General features: G+C 39.9%; 1 protein-coding gene across 3 annotated transcripts; it reads left to right on the forward strand.

Annotated features, from left to right (window-relative positions):
• The first annotated feature begins 308 nt into the window (after window positions 1–308).
• On the forward strand, window positions 309–10,246 carry LOC131792303 (trimethylamine monooxygenase-like). Of its 3 annotated transcripts, none has more exons than XM_059109680.2 (5): window positions 309–630; window positions 7,300–7,486; window positions 7,944–8,108; window positions 8,371–9,127; window positions 9,673–10,246. In XM_059109680.2, the coding sequence occupies exons 2-5, from the start codon at window positions 7,321–7,323 to the stop codon at window positions 9,938–9,940; spliced, it is 1,356 nt and encodes a 451-aa protein (XP_058965663.1). In that variant the 5' UTR covers window positions 309–630; window positions 7,300–7,320; the 3' UTR covers window positions 9,941–10,246. The 3 variants fall into 3 exon arrangements, with proteins under 3 accessions (XP_058965663.1, XP_058965666.1, XP_058965665.1); XM_059109683.2 differs by lacking the exon at window positions 309–630 and adding an exon at window positions 2,666–2,943; XM_059109682.2 differs by lacking the exon at window positions 309–630 and adding an exon at window positions 4,543–4,643.
• Window positions 10,247–11,133: the final 887 nt, after the last annotated feature.

Here is an 11,133-nt window from a genome sequence, read left to right on the forward strand (position 1 = left end):
TTTTTTGTTTTCTTTTCTTTTCTTTTCCATTCGCTCCAGGGTCGATAAGACCATCGAAATAAGAAAATCCCCAAGTGTTATTTATGTGAGACAGGATTACTTCGTACCCGCACTTTGTACACTAGGACACAATAGGGGCCAGCTACCTTTTCAAAATCTGGTTCCAATCTTGGTTTAATTACGTCACGTGTTTGACCCTCTCAGGATATATCGACATCTTAATTTACGTTATTGTCTGAGATGTGTGCGATCGTCAATAGTTTCACGAAAACCCTAATTGTAAAAAGAACTGTCGAAATTATTTTGTTTTCAAACTACGTTTGAAAATGACAAAAAGAATGGAAAGAAAAATCGCTCATGGGACGAATGCGTGACATTTATTGAGGATATCGTGACAACGTGATGCAAATCACGTTCAAGATTTATTTGCATTTGGCTCTCTAAGAGTGAATCCGTCTGATTTAAAGACGTAACGCGCATTACTCAAAAGGTCTAGAAAATTATTTAGCGATCGTTTTACTTAAAACTGGAGCTTTGTCTTAAAGTTACAGTGGTATTTATCGCAGATTACTGAGTTGCTCACTGATAAGCCAGAACGACCTCTCCTTGATTGCAGTCAACTGTAGCAAGGTATGTAATTTTATTTTCAATTGTGATAACAATGATTCTCAAGTCGGCCATGAAACTTAAACCTATATATGCGCAGTGCCCACGGCCAAAGCCCTGAGGCTACAATATCAACGTTTTTTTTTGTTTTTTGGCTTTGGGCGTTAGTTATTGGTCTCGAATGTATTCTTTTTTTGTTTTTTGACGATGCAATGATGTGTTACCGACCGAAAGAGCATCAGCCAACTCAAGGATTAAGCTCACTAGGCAAACTTTCAAGAGCCAATATAATATAACCATGCTTGTCATAAGTCGCAAGATGCGTTTGAAATCTCAGCAATTCGTTACGTCGAAACGTCGAAGCATGCATTGTTTATAGTAGAAGGAAATTGTTTGGAACGAGGCCACATGCGCTGAATATAAGAAATATAACGAAAAGTAACTGATAAATTTGATCATTCCGTCTTCTTTAAGGAACCGAAAGTTAAGATGATGTGATGATAAATTTTCCGCATTCATTTAACTTTTAAGTTAACGGACAAAAGGAACTCGCAGAAGCCGAATTTACCAATGAATTTACACTCCTCAGTTTGATAAATGCGCAACAGCACGATTATTAGACACCGATAAATATTTCTCAAACGAAGTGACTTAAGTGTTAGAAATAACTCTCACACCGAGATTCAACCCACAGACGATCTACCTCACCTGAATTCCGGTCATTTTATTAACGCTAAATTCGAGTTTATGTTTCCCCTAATCATGGAAGTGATAATTTGGTTTTAAATGAAACCATATCCCCTTGCCAGTTTTTTTAACCTACTTCTCTCTACCTCCCTGCTTGAAAATGCTGTGATATTGCTAGGAGGATAAAATTAGCTTTTTGTCACTCCTGGGAGTGAAAAAGGATTTTTAAACTTACTTTTCATTACCTTCTGCTCTAAAATGTTTTGGTATTGTTAAGAGAAATTAGGCTTTGGTCACTCCTGGGGTGAAAAGGGTTATTCAGTCAAAAAGTTTGCTACAAAAATTACTATGAACTGTAATAACATTGCCCTTGAAGAGCTACTGACGGAATGAATTGCACTTGCACTGTAATGGAACTAAAAATACTCTTTGAAATAATTTTGGTCAACTGAATGTAACCCTTGCTTAAGTGTTAGCCTTGTTTACTCGTTGCATGTTGTTACGTCTAGTCGGAGCATCTCGTAAAGACGGATAAAGCAACATACGACAGCTGAGTTTTACACGGCGTTGTATGACCCTTGTATGGTTCCTTGTGCTTTTAAATTTAAGTCCCTTACTAAACATAAGCATCATACGGACAAAAATTGGCCAAATATTGAAGACTTACTTTACCACTTTCTAGACATAAATCTGCTACTTTTTTAGAGTCAACTATTTCAAAAATGCCAAAAAGGGAAAAACAAATGGAATATGGAACGCGTCATTCGTCACAATATCCACAAAATCAGTCAATCAATACTTGTACGGCTTCCTCCTAAACCTTCAACAGGCGCTAACGGAATGAGTGAGTGCTACTAATAAAGTGCTAATGTACTTTCACCACCATGAACTACACCGCAGAGGGCTGCAATAACCATTGCAGTGGGTATTTCGGTGCCTCTGAAAGAGTCTTAATAAGGTTTAACCGAAAGCCATCGGACAGTGGAAAATCAAACCGGCGTCAAGCGTCAAATAGGATAAATTTACCATAAATAATCCAAAAAGAAGCTTATTATAAGCCATTAAAGGTCCTTCAAATCACACTATTTTGGCCGCTTGCCACGAACACGATCTTGTGGAATCTTCATACTGTTAAGGTTATCTCGAGGTTTACAAACATATTCTCTTTACAGTTATATTTATTAATATTTGCCCTTGAGGTTACAGTTTTAAAATATCAACATTCAACTGAATAATCAAATATTAAAAATAGCTTACCACGGTAACGTTGATAATTTGTTTCCGGCCACGCAACGCCGTGCAATTTCCGCCATCCGACAAAATCAAAACTAAAGCAAGAACTGAAGCCGTTGTTAGCTCTTTTCATAAAAGTGGATAAAAAAACAACTGACCGATACAGGAAACGAGCCTCTATCGGACCTATAGAGGAAAACCACATACACCTTTGGGAGATTTCGCCAAGATAGATTGATTCCATAGTATCAGCGACTCGATTTTAAATTCTGGCTCGGTTCATTTGAGCTCCAGATGTGCCGGATAGTGAATCTACTGAAAGTTAAAACGGACAATTACAGTCTAACAACCCAACAATAACTCGAGTTGGAGCGGCACTACGGCTTTTTTTCGGAGACAGAGAGAGTGAGTTATACGGTGAGAAGTGTTCTAAGATGTTGACTTCTGTAAATATGCTACTGAATGTCCATTTTAAGTATTTATTGGTGGAACGAAGAGCTCGCGGTATGAGCTTAAAAAATTGCAGTGTAATACCCAAACCGTTTTAGTTTTAAAATTTTTTTTTATTCAGCGAGGAAGTGCAAAGCGAGCGCTTTGTGTCCACTACCAGTAGTTTCCCGCAGCACTTATTTCTTTCACGCACAACTCAGCAGCATTAGACGCTCGAACGAAGTTTGAAGAGAGGGGGCCTGGGGTGGCAACAGTTATTTCGTAGCTGGTCGGGGAAAGGTCTGGGACATCCTTTCTAGACAATTCAAACATGCTCTATTTTCTTACGGCATATTTGGGAAAGCTTATGTCACTTTCAAGCAATATGAAAGCCAATTCCATCTAGATTTGCATTGTCTTATAAACTGATAGCAACAGTGGTGCCATGGCTTTAGACTGCGTAATTATTTGCGTCTTTTACAGGCGAACAAAGAAAAGCACAAGGCAAGCGCGTGACTAGCCTACGTGTAACCGTACCCTCTCTCGCTTACGTTTCACCTTGAGGGGGAGGGTAAGACTACACGTTCGCGCTCGCCTGGTCCTTGCCTCCGTTTAACGAAAAAATCGCCTGCAGGCTACCACTCTTTCTACGGGCCTACCAATGATCGATTATTGCAAAAATTTCAAGAGGTAACCTCACTTCGTTAGGTCTGAGTATTGTTCATAATGCACATTAAAGGAAGAAAATACTTATTGTTGATTTAAAAACACAATAACCGTCAGCCGGCTAAGACGCTGAATTGAACTGTCAGCCGTCAAAGTCGCCGAAAAAAAACGTCACCCGTCACCGCTTTCTTTAAGTCGTCTGCGTGTTTTGCTTTAAAAATACCAACTTAGACAAAGCCTGATACGAAAATAATGTTTGCGCGAGACAGAACAATGCCCCGAAGGAAATAACTTGTCTTGTAACTCTGTGTTTTTGAGACTGACTTTATCAGAAAAAGCCAAGAAAAAATTTAAGCGGACACAATTATCAAACCTAATAATCCAGTGAAAAGAGAAGCGTCATAGGGCAGCCAACTTGATATGCAAGAGAGTTTGCATTTGTGCAAATAACTTGATGTTCTTAAACGAAACATGCTACGACCCAGTATTGTTCAAGGCGCAAACTTCGGGTCAAACAGTTGACAGAGGTTACTATTGTTCTGACTAAGACGACGCTTTATGTTAAAAATATTGCGAAATTAAGAAACAGAAATCCAAACATAACCTTATTCGTAAGCTGACACTTGTCAAATGCTATAAAAAGATTATCACAAGGGGGTGAGTAGCTTCTACGGGAGAAGAAGAAAACAACAGTAATTAGTTAGTGATAAACATATGAAAAAAGACATCCAGAATTTGAAGTTCCTTTTCTGAATATCGTCTAGATTGTCACAGAAGCAAACAAACATACTCAGAATGTTAATTTTAATTTTTTTCTAAAACTTTATCACTCCAAAGAATTCTAAGGACTTGACCCTAAAGGCACAACGTAACAATTTCCCCACCCCCATCAACTGCTAGCAAAGTAAATTAATAGGAGTATCTATTCTCAAATATCCCTCTTTTCGGCGACAGTCACAACTGGCGCGGGTAGGTGTTGTCCTCGAGCAGTTCTGAATTGGAACTATCAGAAATTTTGTTGGGTAAGTTTCCACCTAAACGTTCCTAGGAATATCAATTTTGACCAGCTCACGAGAGTATAAAGTGAGAGTACCGATTACAGGTTCACGGCCTACATGAGCCACCTGCACTTACCACTTGCCTAACTCATGCGTACTACGAGAACTATTAGTAAGATTTTATTTCATGCGGATTCGAGTTAACTGAGTTATTTGAGAGACGATGACTTTCCTTTCCTCTTGGAATGCGAAGCTAAAGAATGTTCTTTTTTTTAAACACAATCAGATATCTTCATTTGTCTGGCACCCTAAAGCTATGCGGGTTACTTCGTGCAATGAAAACTCTACGGCCTCCAACAGAAACCTCTTAGTTCCAGTTAATGAAGTGTGTCGTTCACTTGCGTAATAGGAAGTTCAAGCTGTCAGGGCGGCGACGCCTGTGAAAACATCGCTTAAAAATTGAAGTTTTGTTTCTCCTGCATGTGTATTTTACGAGTGTTCGATTTGTTTACTGTCTATAATGGCGCCAGATCTCCCCTGCAGCCCAACACGGGAATGCGGCTCAGAGTTCAAAAAAGTGAATAATTTGTTTTTGTGGTTCTCGTTCTAAGAATGCGCAAATTTAGGCGATTTCATCCTTTTCTTTTCAATAGGGCGTCCTGGGAATGTGAAGAGTCTTAAAACGCACTCGTTAAGCTACTGTTTAGTTCATAGAAAATTTCATTTCGCCGCCTTTTCGTCGCCGTGTCCGTCGTAGTCCTCTTAAAGTCTCTAATAGCAACCTGCGAACGACGAAACAATTCAGTTCCAAAAGTTGTGTAAGGAATAAGAAGCGAGAGATTGGAGATACGATAAGCGGCACTAGGTAACATTACATTGCAACAGTAGAAAAATTTTTCAGAATATTGGTGAGTTTTCAAGAGGAATACTGCATTCGTGGTCAGTTCTACCGAAGTGAAAATTGTCGATCAGTAAGGGGTGCGAAGCAATCGAGATTTGTTGTGCCGGAGACACAACACTATTGCCAGACTTGAGCACATCTTACTGTTTATTTTTTCTTTCTGAAAATTACTGCCACCAAGAAACCTAACACCCTGCATGAACTGCAAAGCTCATCATACTGAACGCAAGGACACTCACGTAAACTTAACATCTTGAAATAGCGAGTCGTTTCCCTAGCAATAATATAGTGCTTGCACTGACTTTTAAAAGCTCTTCAGAAACACACAAATGCAACTAGATTTTCTGTTTCTGTTTAAACCAAACTGACATGTAAAACGACACGGATGTTTATGGTAGAATAACACCGAAAGCTTCTTTAAAGACAATGATTCCACTCGATTTTTGTCGCTTTTCTTTTGATGTATTTTTATCCATTTATTATTTCTTGTTGAAATGTAATATTTCGATTGTTGTCGGCCCTGGCGTGACTAAATCTTCGTCGCGACACATCCTAGGCCTGTTTTGACATAAACGTCAGCTTTTCCAGAGTCTCCTTCAGATTCTCTGATAACACTGATGTCCATCAGTGTGAAAACAATAAGGCTGCTTTTGTGGAAAAAACTGAATTTACAATATACCCCAGCAAATTGAGATGATTTTGTTTTTTTCCCGTTGTATGGCCAAACCGTCAGTGTTTCTTAGGTCAACTCAGGAGTTTGCGTAATTATTAAACTGAAAAGAAAACAATGTTCTGCAAATACAAGTCATGTTGATTTAAAAACAACCCACTCTACAAACATAGCAAGGGTCGGTCGGTGAATGGTCAAGATCTGAAGTTTCTCGTTTCTGTCATTAAAGTTAAAAATAAAGCAATTCAGAGAGTTAGAAATGACCTGTGAATGAATGCGTTGACATTGGAATTATGAAGTAAAGTCGTTATCTTTTCGCGTTGCAATGTCCGTTTTGTCAATACTTCCTCATTTTGAACACTGAGAATTTATCAACCCGCCTTTTCTATAAGACCTCCACTCCCGCTTGGACTCGGAATACTTAAGAAAAGATGTCCTTTAGAGTAGTCTCTTCTAAATTTAAAATTTGTAATTTTTTTTTTCGTGCACTTTGCTTTTAAATTACCAAGTTTCTGAGATTCTCTAAAAGATCATCCTCTCGTGTGAGACTGCAGTACAGCCAAAGACATCCAGTTAAGCCTTTCTTTCTTCTTTTCATTTTTCAAAAAACCAAAAGCAACTTGGAAAATGCAAGTAAAGAAACGATCCTCTCAATGAGCTGTAATTAAAGAAACTGCAGGAAAGAATCCTAAAGAAAATTCAGGCTTCGCTGGGATTCTTACCAAGATACTAACTGGGCGTGTCACCACCAACTGAGTTACAAAGCGACATGTTAGCCTGCAGTGCAGGCGTTTTATCCTCCCCCACCCCTACCCCTCTCCTTACTTTTGACCGTCGACAGCCCCCTTGGTACAAATTTCTTTCTCTCCCCAGCCTTCCGTTGCCATTAAAATCAAAGATGGCGGCCATAAGTTTCGTTAAGAAGACACTGAACACTCGCCAAAATTACGCCTGCTCTGCAGGCTAACCAAATGTAGAAAGTAAAGCAAATTTTAGTGAGAACTTCTTTCTCAGAGAGAGATCTGCTCACAATTAAATCAAATTAATTCATAGTTTAATTTTGATCATTTTTGAAGATACCACTAATGCTATATATTTTTTTTCGACAGTTTGAACCGATAAACATAAAGATGTCTAAAGCGAAGCGTGTCTGTGTGATCGGTGCAGGTCCCAGTGGTATGTCAGTATTGTTTCACTTCAATAAATTGAAAGAACAAGGCAAAGAAATTCCTGAAATTGTGTGCTTCGACAAGCAGTCAGACTGGGGAGGGCTCTGGAAATACTCCTGGGAAACTGGTAAGTACATAGTTTTCAGGGGCACGTCGACACACTCTTTTACAGGGCCTCTGTATCTATTCATTTGATCTTGTTATGTCCTTCTGGTAAAAAATAGCATTTTCTTAGTGTAGATGAGGTTTAGCCACTTGGAGGAGGAGCCAACTGCGTAAAACGTTCTTTTTGTTTTCTTCTTTAACGTGCAGCGTCGACATCGCACCTAAAATAGCGCCGCCAGTAATGTGGAAAATAAGAGTGGGACAATATGAGCTGATCAGTGCTTCTGAGTTAGGGGGAAGGCAGAGAACATAAAAAACATGTTTTTTTGCAACATCTTAGAGTCGATTTGAAAAGCGGACGTGGTAGACCATTTGTATGCATACTGAGAAAAAAAGGTTAAAGCAAACAATTATTTGAATTGAAGAAAAATGAACACAATTGTATGATTTAATTCTTTTTTTGTTATTGTTGTTTTCAGGTATCGATCAGTTTGGTGAACCCGTCCATGGAAGTATGTACCGAGGCCTCTGGTCGAATGGTCCGAAGGAGGCTTTAGAATATCCAGACTACACGTTCGAAGATCATTTCAAAAAGGCAATTCCATCCTTCCCACCCAGAGCGGTTCTCTTTGATTATCTACAAGGTAAGTAACCTTTCCATCTCAACAAGTTACCTAATGGTTAGGCTCTGCTCCTGATTTCGATCACGCTTATTCATTTATTTATTAATTTTTTTTTCATTGTTGTGACTGGTTTTCCCAATTCCGTGACGAAAAAGAATAATAAAGCAGGCCTATCTTTTAAGAGCAAAAGTAGCTGTAGACAAGCGATGTAGAGGTTATCGAATTAACACACAGCTATTGGCGCGTAACTTAACAATTTTTCTATTACTGAATCTTTTATCAGGTCGTTGGACTAAAGGCGATCTTCGACACTGGATTCGTTTCAATCATGCCGTCCGCCAGGTGACCTACAATGATGACACTGACGACTTTTCAGTAGTTGTCAAAAGCCTTGTCGAGGACAAAGACCTTCCTGTTCAGAAGTTTGACTACCTTATTGTAGCGACTGGTCACTTCTCTGTGCCGCACGTTCCCTCTTTTCCAGGAATAGAGGAGTTTCCTGGTCGCGTGATGCACTCGCACGACTTCCGAAATGCCTATCAGTTCCAAGGCCAGACGCTCCTCGTTGTCGGCTCCAGCTATTCCGCTGAGGATATCGCTATGCAAAACCTCAAATATGGCGCTAAGAAGATCATTTGCTCCTACAAGACCAGGCCAATGGGCTTCAAGTGGCCCCCTGAGATCACTGAGAGACCACTTGTAACAAAGATCGTGGGCAAAACTGTCCACTTCAAGGATGGTACCACTGCCGATGTGGACGCCATCATTTTGTGCACCGGCTACTACTTCCATTTTCCGTTCCTTGAAGAGCGCCTCCGGCTGAAGGCCAGGAATATCTTGTACCCCGCCGGGATGTACAAGAATGTGCTGTGGACCGAGGCTGGCAACAACAAGTTTTTCTACATTGGAATGCAGGACCAGTACTACACTTACACCATGTTCGACGCGCAAGCCAAGTGGACCGTTAACTGCATCACAGGGGAGCTCAAAGTCCCTGACAAGGAAGCCATGAAGAAGGACATTGAGAAATGGATCGCAAAGTAATAAATTATAGAGCAATTTGCGAGGGCGAATTGCTGCACGGATCTTCGCCCCTTCAATCTCTTTGACTGCTCTAGAAAATTTGGCGTCGCCCTTAGATAGAAACGGAAACCAACCGCGACTCAACCAATCAGAATCAAAGCTTAACCCAAAATCATTCATTGCACAATCGCGTTTTCCCGTCATTATGCCAGATTGCTTGTGTTTACTTTGAGTTTTCATCGGCTTCTTGTTCCTTTGATACTTTTATTCAAATGTTACGACATAAACACTCAATCGAAATGCACTCAACAGGACCTTTTCTTGATACGTTGAAAACAGCTTCGTTGCTGTCGAAAGGGAGACCCGAACGTGTAGATATTTGGTAATCCTGGCTTAAAGTATTAAATATATTCCTTTGTTTTTAGATAAGAGCTGCAGACTTCAAATAAGCGCACCAAAAAATTTCATTAGAAGAAAAGCGAACACTTAACAGATCAGTTACAGAACCTGTCACGAATTATACTGAAATGGAAGTTTTTCATTTTTTCCTTTATAATTTCAGGATGAACGAACTGAAGGACTGCCACGATGATATAAATTTCCAGACTGAATACTTGGTCGACATCGCCAAGGATGCAAACTACGGATATGACCTGGACACCGCCCAACAGTTCCATGACTGGGAACATCACAAACATGAGGACATCCTCACTTACAGAGATCAAAGCCACGCAAGTAAGTTTACTGGAACCCAGTCCCCAATTCACCACTCTACATTCATGAAAGCCCTTGATGACTCGATGGCGACTTTTCTGAACACCAAACGCTGAAATACTACTGGCTGGACACAAATAAAGTTAGGCGTTTCTGAGGTGATTATTGTTTTAGTGTGATTTTTAAAAGCACCAAGGACTATAGAGGAAAAAGGTTATGTCGTTGTGAAAAAACATTTTATTCTTGAGAGAGGTGTTGTTAGGATTGAGATACTTCGTATACTGAAACAAATTTTTAAGAATCTGCGGTACTAAATCATGATTTCGATGTAAAACATAAATTGGTAGGTTCTGAAAAATAGCTTCAATCGTTTGAAAGTTAAATGATTTGAATAAACTGACAGCGAAAATCATTGTAGAAAAGAGTGTCGACTTTAGTTCCATGTTTACTTCCTACTGGCTCAACAACTCCCAAAAAGGGAGAGAGTACGATGAAATAATCGTAGGGACCTAACCGGTTATAACCAGCTTCATCTTTTTCTCCAAAAGTTGTCTCTGTTTTCCTGGAGAGAGATCCTCAGCCATCTCTCAATCACTGCGATTTTTTGTGGAGGCTCAGACAGTTACAGGAGAACTAGCACGTTAGATCTTCACCCCTGAGTTAGCTCAGGCAGATTCGTCCTTAACTACTATATTTAAAAAGATCATGACAATGGTTTTAAGTGCAATCTCCTCAGTTAAAACCTAAAGTGGGAAGCGGTTAAAAACAGATGATAGACACCTTTCGTATCCATCTTGCAAGATTTGACATAAGGACTTCGAAAAGCTAGTCTGAAATCGTTTCTTCATCGAGAATTAATTTGGTGTCCGTTTGCCGATGACGAAATGGAATGACAGGGTACATTAAGAAGGACTGGGGTGCAGAGATGTTATCATAGAGGGGTAGATAGTTTGTTGAACAAGGTAAACTTCCATCGCCTGCTAAGTACCAGCACACCATCACGGTCGATTACGCATCAAGGGCTTATTTCAGAACTTTCACAAGCTTTAAACAATTAAATCGATGGCCTTCACATAGCTTGTTTAGCTCATCTTGTTCTGTTTTTTTCTTTCCCTTTTTCACTGCCAAAGGCAAGCTGAAGTGTTGCCACACTGGCAACCCACCTCTTTCCCTCCCCCAAATGTAACCTTACCCCTCTCCTAAAGGGTATACGAGAAGAACAACCCACCCCTTTCCCAAGGTTAACCTTACCTCTCTCCTATGGGGTCTTTGAGAATAAAAACCCACCTCTTCCCCTCTCCCAAATGTA

Source organism: Pocillopora verrucosa, chromosome 4, assembly GCF_036669915.1.
Source record: "Pocillopora verrucosa isolate sample1 chromosome 4, ASM3666991v2, whole genome shotgun sequence".
NCBI classification, from domain to species: domain Eukaryota; kingdom Metazoa; phylum Cnidaria; class Anthozoa; order Scleractinia; family Pocilloporidae; genus Pocillopora; species Pocillopora verrucosa.

Coding starts and splice junctions, on each gene's coding strand:
- LOC131792303 (XM_059109680.2), top strand. CDS start 7,321: ATGTCTAAAGCGAAGCGTGTCTGTGTGATCGGTGCAGGTCCCAGTGGT. Junction 8,109..8,370: donor TCTCTTTGATTATCTACAAG/GTAAGTAACCTT, acceptor ATCTTTTATCAG/GTCGTTGGACTAAAGGCGAT. Junction 9,128..9,672: donor ATTGAGAAATGGATCGCAAA/GTAATAAATTAT, acceptor TTATAATTTCAG/GATGAACGAACTGAAGGACT.